Consider the following 17,685-nt stretch of genomic DNA (forward strand, 5'->3'; position numbering starts at 1 on the left):
TGGATGGTGTGACAAAAAAAGGGAAGGGTTTGTGCTTTCCTCTTTTCAGTATTATGAATGAAAGTCTGTGCTTCGATGTTAGCCCTGAAGTAATTTTCATCAGAAAATAACAACACGGTACAGACTGCGAGCTGAACTAAGCTCGGATAAATTAGTTCAAGATGTCTGCGAGTGCGGTGTATGTCTTGGATTTAAAAGGAAAGGTAAGATAGCGGACTGATGCTGCGTTTCTAAGCTAATGTTAGCTAACACATTCTTCAGTGACAGATTATGATGTGGCTCAATCTGCAGCACGTTAGCTAACGAGACAGCTTTATACGCCGTGTAAAGGGGTTCAGCTTATTATTAAAGCCCCTGTGTGTCACCTAAACAAGGTGGCTGTCTTCCTGTGATGTGTAACACTGAGAGGCACAAGGCCACGTAACGATAAGGAGAACATAACTTGACACGCAGGCTAACAAACAGGTGACCAGCTGTTAGCTGCAGAGGATGTAAAGATACGGACCAAACCTTTCCAAATGTTTGTTTTTACCTCCACTGCGTCAAAAAAGGCGTCTCATGCTATATTATTTACTTACTACATACTTTTAGTCTGATATCGGCGTTCAATGTGTTTGATTTAAATGTAAGAAGCGTCAGATTTAGCTATTGCTGCTACTGACCACATCCTTGTTCTTGTTTAGCAAACACTCAAAGCATATTGAAAAGTAGTCACTTACATCCTTAATTGTGGATTTGTAACCTCAGAACTTTACAATGATGTTGCCAGAAGATACATGTTAGATTGTTCTTTTTAAATTCTGTCTTTATGGTGATTTAAGATTACAATATGTCATGGTAAACGAGGAAAATGATTGACCAAATGAATTGACTTTGGCTACAGTACACACTTTCACTCCTTGGTAACTTACTGACAATAATAACAACGATGTCATGACTGTAAATCCATTAGTACTAGGGCTTTACTATTAATTGCAATTTAATTGTTGAGCATTTGCAATAAACACAAAATTCAGAATTATTTGCAAAAAATAAATAGTTTAATAACAGTAATAATGCATTTATTTATATGGCACCTTTTAAAAACATGTGTACAAAGTGCTTTACAGAGTGCAAGACAGTGAGAGAAAGAACACAAAGCCCATGACAATGGTTTATGAGAACAAAATTAGTCTAGTAAAAGACAATAATAAAAACCATGCAGAAATTAAAAAAGTCAGTGATGAATTAAGAAGGGAGAGAGATTTCAAAGAGGACAAGGATGTGGCTTGCCTGATCTCCTCCGGCAGGTCATTCCAGAGTGACGGGGCCCTGACTGCAAAGGTCTGGTCACCTCTGGTTTTTAACTTAACTCTGGGAAGTTCCAAGAGGGACCTGCCAGAGGATCTCAGGTAGCAGTTGAAGACATACATCCTTAGACACTCGCTTAGGTACTCAGGGGCCAGTCCATTTATGGCTTTAAAAGTGAGTGTTAAAATCCAAATCTAAACTTAAAGCTCCTGTGAGGAACTTTAAATTTGTGTCCATTTAGTGCCCCCTGTGGATAAAGTGGTACCTCTTTGTCTTTACTGAGTTATCACAGGCAAATGTGTCACATATTGAGACTGTACACAGTGCAATGATACTAAAGTCTGTTTCTGCAGCATGCTTATCATCCCTTACTTTGGTACCTACTAGGGATGTACATTTTAAGTATTTTCTGTGATCGATTTTTGGAAATGTTAACTATCAATTATCAATTAATCAATTAAAAAAAACATTATCATTCTTGTGTAAAAAAAACAAAAAAACAAGGCCAAATACGTTTTTTCCCCCTAAATTATATTTTCTACAGCAACAAAAAGCATATGACTGATGGTATTGAATACGGGTACGTTTAACACGCTAATTATCAACGATCAGGCCCATACAAATATTCTCCGCGGACATGATCTTATAAAGTGAGGCTGAGACTACTAACAGAAAAGTACTTCAGACTCACAGTGTCCAGTTTTCTGCTTACTCATTCTTATTGAGAAAAATAAACATGTATTTGGTCAGGAGTCAGCAGGAGCGCAACCGGGTCATAATCAGTCCAGCGGCAGAAAAGCTCAGACGGCTCTGATGTTGCTGCTCTGCAAACATAGCAGAGTAGCAATTCCTAACACTCTGTTGGCTTTGTATCCAAAGGTTAAAATGTCCTGTTTAAAGAAGTCAGCCTTCGTGTCCGTGTCGTTGTTGGCAGCAGTTGTGTATTGATCCTCTTTAAAAAAGCGCTCCTGGAGACCTGACGCACAGCCCAGCCGCCAGCTGAGCGTCTCCGCCGTGCGCAGCACCTTTAACAGCTGATTCACATCGAAACATGCTTTAAACTTAAAACACCTCCCTGATAGATGAGTGTAATATGAGACCACATGATGTTTGTTCCACGTGACGGAAAATTGAAAACAAAAATGCGTGTTTCAAGTAATTTATTAACATTAAAATTAATCGACAATCGATTAATTGGGTACATCCCTAGTACCTACCCTTTGGCAGCTGTTTCAAACATTAAAAATGACCATGTAGGATAATGAATCTGATAAATAATGGTCTCTTATGCAGCTGTAAGTCGTGTAGGTTCATATGTTATCGGCATAACATTGAAAAACTGATATTGGTCGACCACTCATTTTGATGCAGTCATATTAAGCTCATGTTATCAGCTACCTTTAGATTATATGTCAGTATAATACTGGAAAAAAATTCAGAATACACATGGTGCGAACAGTACTCATGTTTCGTGACATACTGCAGCAGTAATAATGCTGTGTGTGTCCTTTCAGGTCCTGGTGTGCCGAAATTACCGGGGAGATGTGGACATGTCAGAGATCGAGCACTTCATGACCCTTTTGATGGACAAAGAGGAGGAGGGGACACTCTCTCCAATCCTGGCCCACGGAGGAGTCCGTTTCATGTGGATTAAACACAATAACCTCTACTGTATCCTTTGTTTCTGCTGTGTGGTATTTGTACTCAACGGTTTTTTGGTCTTTTTATATTTCATGTATTGGATTGTCGTTCGAATCCTTAACACACAATCTCACCAGTGGTTGCAACATCCAAGAAAAATGCTAGTGTCTCGTTGGTCTTCTCCTTCTTGTACAAAATTGTTCAGGTAGGATTGTTTCCTCTTGTATCCTCCTTTATAAAGGAGATTAAGGAAATAAACGACACTAACAGAACCATAAGTGTATCCTAAAACTCTATATTTACAGTGATAACCAAACAGAATTATGAGATAGTGTTTCTGCTTTTCAGGTATTTTCAGAGTATTTCAAAGAATTGGAGGAAGAGAGCATCAGAGATAACTTTGTCATCATATATGAGCTTATGGATGAGCTGATGGACTTTGGCTATCCTCAGACCACAGACAGCAAGATTCTACAAGAGTGAGTACTCCTCTGGTTATTTCTTTAGTTGATGTAAAATATAAACACATAACCAAAGTCAGGTAGATAAAAGGAAGTAGATGGAAAAGTATTAAGAAGTTAAGAGCGCATTCAGTGTTGTATGTATATAGGTGGTGTGTTAACAGTTGTCAAAGATTCCTCACATTAATCCTGATATAAATCATATGTCACAAAAAACATCTGCAAGTCATGACAGCTTTAATTAAAAGTACAGTACTGATGGGTGGATGAAGCCTTGAAACGCTTTCCTTCAGAAAAAGATGTTGCCTCATCAGCGTCAGACTTAGGGAACACACTGACATCTGGTGGTTTGTAAATCTTACAGCAGAGTCTGCATGATAGAGCCAAAGAAGGACATTCCCCCACTGATGCAATGAAAATCCAAGATGGCTGCATTTACTCAATAAACCTGATAATACAAGACTCAGAGACTCTTTTTTTAGAGATTGATAGATATGTTACAGTAGAATAACTTATTGATTCTTTGTTGAGAAGCCTTGATGTTAATGATAACTGCTGCCACTGCCATTAATGTCCTTATATGTACAGTTCAGTCCACTTAGAAGTTATTCAGTTTCATGTTCACCATTTATTTTTCTTCTGGGTCACAAATATGATATTAATCTATCACTTTCAAGAGAAAATGTTGCAATACTAAGATTGTTGTAGTGTTCATCCTCCTTGTATTAAGATGTTTATATGCTTATCACAAAGTCTAGCTGCTGCACTTCATCTGGTATCAAGCCTGAGTGATGTTAACTCTGAAGTACGGCAGACGATTAGGGTCCCATTACGGTTGAAAAATCACAATTTTAAGAATAAAGTCACATTATAACAAGAAAAAAGCTGTTAATTATCAAGACTAAAGTTATACATTTAAAAGAATAAAGTCAGAAATGAATGAGATTGAAGTTATAAATATGATGAGAACAGAGATGTAATCTTATGAGGATTAAGGTGCAGTTTTATGAGGTGGAAGTCTTCATTACGGGCTGTGATTAATCTACACGTAAAACAGCACATGGGGGGATAACAGAAGAGCAACTGAAATGAGGAATGTGGATTGTCTTGTGAAGCAGCATTTACCCCTGAAGTTTTTAACACCATCAGACAAGCATTTTTCTCAACATTGTATAGAAACGGCGTGCTCTACAGTAGTGTCTGTGCGTTGGATCTTACACACGTTTGATATTTCGTCATGACACATTGTAATTACGTGTCATTAAAGTATTTCTTCATGCCTTTATATACATAAAGGATTGCAGTGTAAAGATATTTTGAAAATAGATTGGTGTGAAGCAGTTAAATCTGGTGTTACATAATGATTTGTCATTTCCATATAACTGCAAGTCAAATGAAGGTTACTGTCCTGGATGAACGTTTAAACTCTCAGCGCTGTGGTTAACACAGATTTGTGGATGATCGTTTCCACTTTACGCTTGTGGTTGATGCAGACGCACAGCAAGCTAACTCTGGATTTCCCCCAGACTTCAGCAATAAGTCAGACAGTCCTCCCTTTTAGTAACCATGAGACTCTCTGTTCTTCTTTGATGCTTTCTGGGAACCCGCCTCTGCACTCAGTTGATTTCCCCTTTTCTCTGTTTGGTCTCAGTGTTTACATTTTTGTCTCACAGATACATAACCCAAGAGGGGCACAAGCTTGACACTGGCGCCCCAAGACCCCCTGCCACTGTCACCAATGCTGTGTCTTGGAGGTCAGAGGGCATCAAGTACAGGAAGAACGAGGTCTTCCTGGACGTCATTGAGTCAGTCAACCTCCTGGTAGGAACTACTTGTTTTAGAAGTGCTGTGTTGCTTAAGGAATGACAGTCAGTGTCCGTAAACTTCCTCCCTGCATGCGTCAAATCATCAGTTTGATGATTCTGATGAGTTTTACTGAGTGCTTTCCTGAACATTGAAGGTTGTAATCCTTTTATTTTTCAGGTTAGTGCCAACGGTAATGTCCTCCGCAGTGAGATTGTTGGCTCAATTAAGATGCGAGTCTTCCTGTCTGGAATGCCTGAGTTGCGGTTGGGCCTTAATGACAAGGTTCTGTTTGAAAACACTGGACGTGAGTCTAACATTCAGCTAATTACATTAATACTGTTTTTAGAAGTATTTGAGCAGAGGTAGGAGCTAAGTGATACCCCTTTAAAGCGTGCTGGAGTCAAAAAAGTCCCCCAGAAACTTGTATTAATGTGCATCCATATGTTTCCTAATACTGATTAAAAACCAGACAGTTATTGCATCTGTTTGTTTTTCACGCAGGAGGGAAGAGTAAATCAGTGGAGCTGGAGGATGTGAAGTTCCACCAGTGTGTCCGTCTGTCTCGTTTCGAGAACGACCGCACCATCTCCTTCATTCCTCCTGATGGAGAATTCGAACTCATGTCCTACCGCCTCAACACTCATGTGAGTCCAGAGGATCAGACACCTTCCAGCCTCCAGTAGTATAATCTATCAGCAGAGTCTAGTAGTTGAATGAAGGGGTCAAATGATCACCTACAGCGCCAACAAGACATATCCAGTATAAACTTATTGCATTCCATTGCTGTCGGGCAGAAACCTCGTGTCTCTTTCTCATTTGAATGTTTTTTCATTCATTCATTGAAAAACAAAAGCTTCTTTTTTTTTACTATCTGGACAGTAGAGGTTTTGGAGTTGCAAGGTTTCTGCCTGATGGTGACGATAAATTGGCATTTTTTAAAAATATTGGCAAATAAAACAAAACAAAACAATGCAGCCCAACTATGTTTAAGCTCATTCAGAAACAGCTTCACTATCACACAGTTTATCGACCAAGAGAAGTGCCAGATTGATTTTCAAACCATTAATGTCCTCCTCGGTGTGTCTTGGTTATGATTTTTAAAATGCGTCACAAAGAGCTTCACAATAACAGAATAAAAAGCAAAAAACAAGACGTAGCAAGAACTAAATAAAAGTAGACAAAATACACAAACAAATGGGTCAAAGTAAGCTTTTTTTTATACAAATGGGTCTTCAACTGCTTTTTAAAAATGTCCACAATGTCCACAGCTCTCATGCTCCAAAGTTTTGGAGCAACAACTTTAAAGCAAAGTCGCCTTTAGTTTCGAGCCTGTTGCAAGGGACAGCCAGCAAACCCTCCTGCTGGAGCCTGACCATGTGTTGCTCTATACACAGTCACAAAACTGGATTCTGAACTCAATGGAAAGCCAATGCAAAGACATGAGTATCGGTGTGACATGAGACCTTCTGGATGGTTTTGTGAGGAGCTTAGTTGCGGCGTTTTGGACCACTTGTAGGCGGTTCAGAGACGTACTGCTAAGACAATTAAACAAAGAATTACAATAATCTAAACGAGATAAAACGGAAGCATGAACAATACTGTGCAATGGTTTTAGACTAAGACACTAAGACATATGTTACTCAATCAGAGTGTGTAAACTGCCTCCCCCATCACAAAGATTTACGCAATTAATGTTTTCCCCCAAGTGTCCTCTACAACATTGTGAGCAGAAAGCACAGTTTCAACACAATGCAAACATGTGAACATGACAATTTGCTGCTGAATCATAAAAAATTATGTCCCAAATCCATACCTCAAAGTTTTTTGGTTGGTTCTTTTTGTAGTAATATCAGCTGACCACTAGGTGGAGACTGTGTCATGTGTACCTCACTCTAACATGTATTTTCATGTAGCTGACACTTATGGAAACTTGATTGTTGAAGGTGATAAAATGTGCCTGTGTGTGTGTGTGTGTTGCAGGTGAAGCCCTTGATCTGGATTGAATCTGTTATTGAGAAGCACTCCCACAGTCGGATAGAGTACATGATCAAGGTTGGTCAATCTTTCAGATGTTACATCAGCTGTCGTATCACTCATAGCAACGTTGTTGTTGTGGAAAATTGGTTCCAGAGTGATTTCTCAACAGAAAACGAGGAGAGAAACACGATTTGGCGTCTGTGAAGTCCACATGGGCTGAAAACATGTGATCCGTGTCAGCAATGAGAAGCACATTGTAATGGTTTTTAAGGAATTTGTGGTTCTTGTTTGCATCATGTTTTCACACCGTTTTAATTCATATATAAAGCTGTCATTAAGCTCTGCTTTAATACCCTGTTCAGTCAGGCCACCTTGTTTAACTTGACCTGCTTGTTTTATGGTTTAGGCGAAGAGCCAGTTCAAAAGGCGTTCCACAGCCAACAACGTGGAGATCCACATTCCTGTGCCAACGGACGCTGACTCACCCAAATTCAAGACCACAGTGGGCAGCGTGAAGTGGGTGCCTGAGAACAGCGAGATCGTCTGGTCCATCAAGTCGTTCCCTGTGAGCAGAAACCATGACTCATGAGTGTCATATAGACGGTTAAAAAATGACTGTTATTTAAGTCTTAGTTTTGATTTTGGTTGCAGTTGGCTTGTGATTTTACCTGCCTGTTGTCATGTCAGTTCCTGTGCTAGTCCTTGAGTTAATGTTTATGAAAGCATGACTTCACTTGGTTTAAACTATGAGGTTTAGAGTTTGTGGTGTGACTCTTCACAGGGTGGAAAAGAGTATTTAATGCGAGCCCACTTTGGTCTGCCGAGTGTGGAGGCTGAGGACAAGGAGGGGAAGCCACCAATCAGTGTCAAGTTTGAGATCCCATACTTCACCACCTCAGGCATCCAGGTACATCTGAGCACACACACTCACATAAACTCTGTCAGTCAGTGTATGAAAATAACTTCACGGCTAATTTGTTTAACCTACATGTGGCAGCTCATAGGCAAACATGCTACTCCATGGAGAAATCAAATGAAGACAGATCCAGTTTAATCACAGGAAACTGTTGGTCAAACTGTGTGTTGATCATTCCTGTTTGGTAATGCCTCTGCGACACAACACAAACAAATGCAGCACTTTTGTTTTGCTGTCTGTTTCCAGTCCAGTGCACAGGCATGCATGCATAGTCCAAATATCTTGTGGTTTTCTGTTGTTTCCCTGTCATCCCTGACTTAGAATTTACAGCACGCAGCAGTAGCATCTCAAACAAATGCTCTCTCCAGAGCAGGAATTCAAACAATTCATATTTGTGCAGCTCTTGTCCAGAGGGGGCAGTAAAGGAGCACCGTGTAGCTGAGGGACTCCTCATGCGGTGGAGTGTTAAACAAAGTAGCCTGAGTCACGGCCCTCTGCCCTCTGTTAATCACAGTGATAGAAAATGTCATTCTTAGTTGCGCGTAAGATTTATTGGATTTTGATTGTAATTCCTATGATACGTACAGAGAAGCTAATATGTTTAAATGAAAACTCTGACAGACCGCAGATTTATACAGATGCGCTGCACCTCCTGTGTAATCAGTTGTCTTATGATTATGTGTGCAGCACCACGGATACACTAAACTACATTTCTCAGTGCCTTGATGTGAGGACTGCTCTACCTGACAATCTCTGTTTGAAAATATCATATCATTGTGTGGAGGTAACAAACAATCTTTTCAGCAGATACAATTACAACCCAGTGTTACATTTCCCAGATCTCCTTAGACGTGGTGCTTGTCTAAAACAAGTGCGTCTAAACTGAAATATTCTCGAGAGATGTTGTAATCAGAAGTTTTAAATTACTGCTGCATTCTTAGAAATAGTTGTGTGTTAGGAATAAAAGACACAAGGTCAGTATCACTGCCTGAAATGACAAGGGAAATGTGTCTTAAAATCCAAAGACTTGAAGTGATGGCTTGTGATTTGACGCATTATTCACAGAAGAAAATCTTAACATATACCTCATACTTATTGCAGCATGTTTATTGGTTCTCAGCCGGCACATTTATAGACAGGGACAATCTCCCCACTGACTGGTCCTGCAGATTTCAGGACTGTTATGGCAACTAGTCGGTTCTAGTGAGTAGATAATGAACTTTAATCACACTTAAAGAACAAAATGTCTTTAAAAGGGCACTTTATACAACTTTTACCATTTGTAAATGATTGTATCCCTAGAAACAAACACACTTGAAGGATAGTGAAATCATCTTTTTCTGATGCTGGTACATATTTGTTTTTCTTAACTTATGGAGGCCTCTGCGTTCACACTCTTCAGTGAAGTCTTTTATTTTATCTCTCTGTCTAACTCTCATCGAAAGAGCTCCAAGCTCATTTGTCCTCGTTCTCCACATTTCCTGTGATGGTCAATAACAGGTTATTAAGTTGTATGGACATCACACAGCCCCCTCGGAAACAAGCAGCTCTCTGTGATGTTAATTGAAATATGTAATACTTGATATCAGGGGGATTTTGGCAATGAAAGTACAATTATCATTTTGCAATGTCATTTGACAGCAGAAAGACATAATCCGTTTCCTTTTTCCTTTTCAAATATTTGACAATCCATTAATGAACAGATGCAGGAATAACAGCAAGTGCATAAAGTCACAGTGCTGTAACAAAGGCAGGTGTGGACTCGGTTCATCCAGAGAAGAAGACTTGTCCTAAAGATGGCTTCAACTTTTATTTTCTGTCACCTTTTTACTGTCGATAACCTAAATAATTAAATTGAATATTTATTCTAGAGAGAACTCATCAGAGTTTTAAAACTGTAAGCTTCCATCAAATAGTGTAAATGTTCAGAATACAAAAAACTGCATTTCTAATGACAATCCACTTTTAAGGGATGATGCAGTTGTACGCATTTCCCTTTTAGACCATAGTAATAAAGAAAAAATGTTTATCTAAACATTAACATGAAAAATGTTTTGAGTATGAATTTTTTTTTTTCAAGTAGTGTTTTAGGCATTTCTGCCTTAATTGATAGGACAGCTGAAGAGAGACAGGAAATGTGGGGGAGACATGCAACAAAGAATTGTGGCCGGAAGTCAGACCCTCTACCACTGAGATGATGACTATTGTTTCAGTCTGTGGGGTGCGTGCTAAAACCATTAGGCCAACCGGTGCCCGATAAGAATTCTTTCACATTCTTTCACAAAAATAAAAACTAAAACCCAAAGGTCATTTCAGGAGCAGTCCATCTACAGGGACTTCACACCTGCTCCTCTGGTCCGGTCGTTAGATAGACTCTCTTTGTGTTATCTTTGTTAAATCACTGTCCGCTTGGATTCAAACTCAAGAAAATATATCCAATGATTTCCATCTTTTTGTAACAATCTTCCATTGGCAAAATTGTATACATAAAACATAAAAATAGTGTATCTGCTTTTTTTTAAAGAAAATTAACAAATAAAATAAATTAATAGATAAATAAATAAATTAAGGGAAAAGAAAAGCAAATAAAAACATAACTTTGTCACTTATCTATGTCATTGCAGCCAGTGATCAGAGTGAAGTGGTCACTTCCCTTTATATGGTTACCAGTGTAAGATTATTGTACAACCTAAATAAGACTACATAACATTTACAATTTTTGCAACGTATGCAATGAAATACTGTTGAATCTACCACACAGACCGTTTATGATCATTAATGATTATTATTATTGGTATTATTGGTATTATTATTTACTTAAATAAACACATTTTTAAAAAGCAATACAAAATGAAAAAAAAAAGGTATGGTGTGGATTAGATCATGTGCAATAATTGGTGACATTGCATTAAGCGTGCAAGTGATACACTTAAATTGAGCCTCTGCATCCTAAAAGGGAAAGTTTAGAGGTTTGCAGTGTACACTAGGATGTGCATGTGCACACTTAGTGGACTGAACTGATTCAGTCTGATGGCTTGAGGAAAGAAGCCTCTCCTCGGCCCTCAGGCTGCAGTAACAGCTGCCTGATGGTGGAAGGGATGTGGTAATGTAATCCTCTGATTACACATTTCAATGAACTGATACTGTTTTTAAAAACACAGAACAGAGTCAATAATTCTATAGATAACTCATTAAACCTATTTACATTTTTTTTTGAGTTTGGTAGACTGAGTCAAAAAGTCTGCTGAAACCTCTGAAAGGGACCAAACGTTAAAAACAGTTTTTCTTCCGTTAAATTTGCTTTTTCTTCAACTGTCTCGAAGGAAGCCACCTGAGCAAGTCTGAGTCTGAAAACCACAGTGCACCCCGGGGACTTTTCTATGTGACATCTCAACATGTGCAACACTTAATAGTTGAGTCATCAATTTAATGGCTGAGCCCTAGAAATGAGTTTGATAGTCCAATCTTAACGTAAAAAAACAATGTACTGGTACTCTCAGCGGTTTTGAGATACACTGAAAATCATGTTTGTCACTTGCACTGAGGATCTGCTGCACCCCCTCCACATCCCACAGCCTAAACTCTTTGCCTTGTGTGTGTGATCACACTGCGGTGCACCCATCATATCATAGAGGACCTAATAAGAGCAATATTCCCATCGAACTCATGTGTGAGGGCTGTAACCTTACCCTCATTACAGGGCAGGAGCAGACTGGGTCCCACACTCTAATGCAGCACTCTATGTGTGAGAAGAGGCCGTGTGAAGTTTAATTAGACACATGTAAATATCAAAGCATGAGAAAGTTCCTCTTAACTCCACCACTAAGTGCAGGGGACGGCACATGTCATATGTGTGTAATGCACGTCACTGCACCTTGTAAATGTGAAATGGAGGAACCCCTCACTTTAACCCGGTGGCAGTAAGAGCTGAACTGTAGTTACTTTTTCAGATCTCCTGTCTTTAGGTGATGTCGAGGGAAGCCAAACAAGCTGGCAGATACTTTTCGGGGCCATGGCTTCTACCGAAAGCCTGATAAATCCAGACCACACATGTAGTCTATACTTACCAAACGCGATACAACAAACATCCTCCGTGCCCCTTCTCATCTTACAAGCCATAATGATATTTTGCGGAGGATGGCTCCTGGTGGCGTTTTGCTGACTGCGTAGCCACGGTCAGGCCGGCTGCATGTTTGGCTGCTGGGTTCTGAGAGAAGTGCTGCGCCGGCAAACTCACTGATCCCATGTCTATGTGTTTTGTCGTCATGTGTCTGGTGGCCAAGGCGCTCTCTCTCTCTCTCCCCCTCTCTCTGACCTCACTGTGTAGTGGAAGGTAATAACAAGGCGGCCACTACCGAGGACCGCCATCTCCCGACCCACAAATTCCTGCTCTGTCTGCCCTGCTTTCAGCTGAGAACCGGCGACATTTCCCAGAGAGGGGTCGCGTCAGCCCTAAAATGGCCGTGCTCGTATCCCTGATAATTGTGAGAGCGCTGGTCTGATTTATTTTCCACAGAAAGTTTTGTGCGAAAGTTGTCACGGCGAAAACACCAAGCATGGAAGATTTGTCTTTCATTATTGCTGCAGAGCACAGATACAGCTACCACAAGATAGAAGGTTGCACCACAAAGTCCTTCATGTCACTGTGGTTGAAATATAAAAGAGGATTATTCAAAGAAAGAAAGCAATACTCCATCCTTTAGAACCAAGTCAGTATACACTCAAGATGGACACATTGAAATGCTGGCATGTATTTTGAACTCTTATTTCCTTCTCTATCTGACCGGGAAAGAAAGATGTGTGTCAGTGATGGTCAGGCTGGCAGGTTATTTTTAGAGCGTCTTCTCGTAATTCAGCTGTGTAGCAACACTGCTGTGGTGAAATATCAGTTAATAGCTTGTGAAAGTTGTATCTCAATAATGCTTATGCTGCATTTTTTTCCTCACAACCCTAAAAAAACAACATGTTACAGTTATGTAAATTCAGCGTGTATGTCCCTTGAAAGCTGTTCTTTTTTTGCTTCCCTCTTCTCAGTGACTCATACTACAGCTTCCTCATCAACAACGCCGCTCGTACTATAACTTTGCACCCTGCAGAGTACAAGACTGAAAGTCCATCTTGAATATGTGCTACCTGTGGGAATGAGTGGGGGGCTCTGACACGTTTAAGACACAGTCAAAAGTCAAACTGTTTAGAAGAATACCCCCAGAAACTTTTCAAACCATTCTTGCTGAGTGAGTTATTTTTCTGGCATTGAAACATATTGATCCAAAACTTAATCTTCACTGATACATCATCGTATGACTGAGCTTTGAGAAATGATTAGCAGCGGGATAGTTATTAAATCAGCTGCTTTACATCCTTTTGCACACTACAATACATCAGACCTTTATGAAATTAAAGATGAACTCAACACATTTCCCTACTAGGAACAAAATAGTGCATGGTAGAGTGTAAAATTGCTGTCACATGGTCAAATCACTAATGTTAAATAACATAATACACATACTCATGCAGACTTTGTCCTTTTGTGCATTAGTTTATGGGAGAAAAGTCAAACGTACACCTGAATAGAACATAAAGGTCATGCAGATTTCATTATAAAGCATATTTATGCAACAAGACAATTCAAAGTCATATAAGACATTGTGACAGAGGTCAGAAGAAACACTAAAATAGGGGATTGAAAAAAAAAACATAAAACAAGCTATTTAAATCAAATAGAAGTGAAATATTAAAAAACAGTTTTGAAATCTAAGTGAAAACGTTATATAGTACAAAATAGATGCTCCTACTACTACTACTACTTTTACTATTACTGCTACTTCTACTACTACTTCACATGTTTAAGACCCTTCTACTGATTCTGCTCTCTGTAGCTTTAGGCTCTTTATAAGTTTCACTTTTTAGCTTTAATTAAGCCTTCCGAGTTTTAGCAGGGAATACAAATATTTTAGCAGCTATACACATTTTTTCTCTATTTCATGTTTCCACATTTTCAGCAGTTTTTTTACTGATTTCAGCTTCAGCGCTTCAACGAATTTGCTGTAAGGAAATGCAACTGTTCTAGTTTCTTAAAATAGTTTAATAAAAAGATTCTGCATCAAAAACTGAACACTGCTTCTCTGTGTTTGGTTCGGACTCTGGAGACAGAAAGCAGACCTGTACCCCAAACTGAGCTGTATGGAAGATTGAGAGCCTCTAAACCCGAAGTCAGATTTTTTTTTTAGGGAGACTTGTAAAGACACTGTTGCAGTAATCCTCCATAAACCTCCTTAAAGTTAGTGTGCAGTATGAAAATGAGACATTGCCAGTGGTGCTTGTTGGTTTCTCTTGCATGCTCCATTGCTCAGTTCCGCACTTTCCAGAGGCCAAACATACTAAGCTTCTTAGTACATGACTCTTCAGCTGTAACTGCTCTTAACTGTGTTTGTAAAAGATTAAATGGCGCCTTGGTCCCCTCACAGTGTATGCTAAGGTGGGCCTTAGCCGCCTTGTTGCTCTATGCACGACAAGTGTAGACTGAAGATGTCAAATTTGTAGAAGTAGGCATTTCCCGTAAGTTCATCTGAAAGCACAAGCTTGTTGTTTATCACACAAGAGCAAAACTTGTGCAAACCCATCCATTTCTTCATATCAGAGAGTTCAGTTCTAGGCAAGCTGTTTGAAGACTTGTTTTTTCTCTGAATGGACGTGTATCTATGTGTCATTCACCTGTGTTTCCCCCTGCAGGTGCGTTACCTGAAGATCATTGAGAAGAGTGGATATCAGGCTCTGCCGTGGGTGCGCTACATCACCCAGAATGGAGGTAGGTCAAAGAGTTGAACAGTACTTGTTGTACAAAGTGCCCATATGTGCAGTTATTAGGCAACAGTTGGGCAATACAATGCAATGTGGTGGGAACCAGCTTTGAAATGATGCAGTTCTAAGAAAAAGGGGATACACTGTAGAACATGAGGCAATGTGGCAACGTCCTGCGAAATGTGAGAAAGTGAACTTTTCTCTTTTTTTTCTCCTCTTGACCTTCCCTCGTCTTCACACTGAGATTACCAAGGTTGCACATGTTGGGTCTTTTTGCTAATGTTGCCACTAATTACCAAACATCCTCATCTCATTTCCTTTATGTTTCATTCATTCTGGGTGGAAAGCATCAGCTGCCTCCTCTTGATTTCTCTGATTTACGCTTTTCTTTGTACATTTGATTAAGCCCTGTTCATTTCCTCCTCAGATTACCAGCTCCGGACTCAGTAGGCAGGTGGAAATCAGAGGGGGCGGAGTCAATCCACATGTCTGCTGTCGATGGCAGGTGTCAGTCATGAGATCAACTGTCAGTATCTACTTTTTATTTTGTTTTGTTTTTTATTTGTTGAAGGTTTATTAATTTCTGATCAATGCAAATATTAGATGGAGCCTTCGGTTAGAAAAAAAAAAAGAATAATTACGTTGTACTACTGTGTGGCTCCTAATGTGAGCGAGGCCAATAAAAGAAGGAGATAAGTTTACATCCAACCTAAGAGATATATCTATCACAGTGGGTCAGATGGTTTCAAACAGTTTGTTACATTTGCCATCAAAAGTTACTGTAATCACCTCCACAGGTAAAAGAAAACATGCTCCGGTCAGTCTGATATGAAGCTGCTTTGTTCTGCCACAATTCCAATTTGTTGATTATCTGTATATATTTGTTAAATGTTAATTCAGTGTTATTTGTTGTAAATTTCAAAGCTTACTCTTCTTCTTTTTGTACAATTACCTCCATGTGATGCCATTGATATACGCCAGAGCGATGCCTTCCTGCATGGCTGTTGTGCTTTCTATCTGTCAGTGTGACTCCTCGGACATTCAGCTTTGCATAAAACCATGAAGTGCAGACATTTGGGTTAAAAAGTGAAGCGAATACCTGTTACAAACCCCAGTCCTCCACCCAGACTCCTGTGTCCCCTTTCCCCCAATGTGTAGCCACGCTGTTTTAAATCATTAAATGTCTATTTAGAGAAAAGTTTTCCATCGTCCGCCTGCATCATTTTGTATGTGATGTCACTGCAGTCATCACACTGAGCTGACATGGTGTCATCTGCAAGCACCTGTCCCACAGACCAATGAGGAATGCTGAACACAGGGGGAAAACTCAGAGGAGGGGGGTTCATGTGTAGCCTTGAATGGTACTTTCCACCCCATGCTGAAGGTCTTCTCAAACAGTGGCACTCTTAATAACCAGGGCGCATGATATCATAGGCTACTGAGCACCAGCACTCCGTAAACATGCAGGAGAGCAGGGAAGGATGTGACTCAAGCTGTGGTCAGCGGTCGCAGACATGCTAGAGAGAAATGTAGGATGAACACAGCACAGACCTGCTATTGTTCATGTCAAGCCAGACTGCAGTGGTCCTGCATGAGGTAATTCCTGAAGTTAGTCCTGTAAGGGGACTGTGATATTCTTAATGCATGTGAGTCACTGTGAGCAGGTGCTGGAGGTTCAGTTCATGTCGCAATATCTTGGCAATGTGAGATTTTTGTCTCTACAAATCATCACAGGATAGACTTAGTTCTATCTTTGGTGTTTCAGTCAGATCAGTTTGCATTTCAAATTATTCTTGCAAATACCTGCTTAAGTTAACAAACACACACACACACACACACACACACACACACACACACACACACACACACACACACACACACACACACACACACACACACACACACACACACACACACACACACACACACACACACACACAGCAGATTTGTCTGGTCGGGGAGCAGAGGTTGTTTTAATTTAAAAAACGACTGTAATCCTCAGCGGTCTATATCTACCTTTACATTCTGTACTTTGTAAGTTAGCAACTCTTGAACATATTTGAGAAAACCTCTTAGGTTTTTCTTGAAATCATGAGATCAAGCAGCATTTTCTGTCACATTTGATCGTTTTAAAAGGTACAGTGTGTAGAAATGGGAATATTTAACGATATGTAGCGGTCAGATTCTAGATCTAAACACTCCCTCACCCCTCATGTTGTTGTTGCAGACAGAATTTGCCACATCTATCTATCTATCTATCTATCTATCTATCTATCTATCTATCTATCTATCTATCTATCTATCTATCTATCTATCTATCTATCTATCTATCTATCTATCTATCTATCTATCTATCTATCTATCTATCTATCTATCTATCTAACTAACAAGAATTAAAAGAATTAATGTAGTCGATCAGATATTGGTATCAAGGTTTTACCAAGTATTAAAATTGTCAACATTTCACAACACTTTTGCTTTTGTAATATCTTAAATTAAATAATCCAGCCTGCAAAAAAGTCAAAAGAAAACATTCTCCATGTGACCACTATATGTGATTCTCTTGATTCAAATAAAAATGCCATGAAATCAAAATACAGGTCTGCATTGCACATTTACGACGGTCCCTGAATGCACCTGCAGTGACAGGCACTCTAAACAGACGGTCAGTTCACGGCACTCTTTGATGCCAAGGATAATCAAAACTGACTAAATGTGTCTGATGTTATCACTAAACTGGATTAAATCAAGCTGTATATGCAGAGTTTCTTTTACGGTGCGAGCGGCGAAAAC

The 17,685-nt window shown here is 39.6% G+C and overlaps 1 protein-coding gene across 1 annotated transcript; it reads left to right on the forward strand.

The window, feature by feature from the left end:
* ap1m1 (adaptor related protein complex 1 subunit mu 1) lies at positions 1 to 16,093 on the forward strand. The gene is made up of 12 exons (XM_034702565.1): positions 1 to 203; positions 2,805 to 2,961; positions 3,069 to 3,136; positions 3,280 to 3,410; positions 5,066 to 5,213; positions 5,376 to 5,502; positions 5,700 to 5,842; positions 7,179 to 7,250; positions 7,582 to 7,740; positions 7,957 to 8,082; positions 14,824 to 14,899; positions 15,320 to 16,093. Exons 1-12 carry the CDS (start codon positions 162 to 164, stop codon positions 15,340 to 15,342), a joined length of 1,272 nt encoding a protein of 423 aa, XP_034558456.1. The 5' UTR covers positions 1 to 161; the 3' UTR covers positions 15,343 to 16,093.
* Positions 16,094 to 17,685: the final 1,592 nt, after the last annotated feature.

Source organism: Notolabrus celidotus, chromosome 15, assembly GCF_009762535.1.
Source record: "Notolabrus celidotus isolate fNotCel1 chromosome 15, fNotCel1.pri, whole genome shotgun sequence".
Lineage (NCBI taxonomy): Eukaryota > Metazoa > Chordata > Actinopteri > Labriformes > Labridae > Notolabrus > Notolabrus celidotus.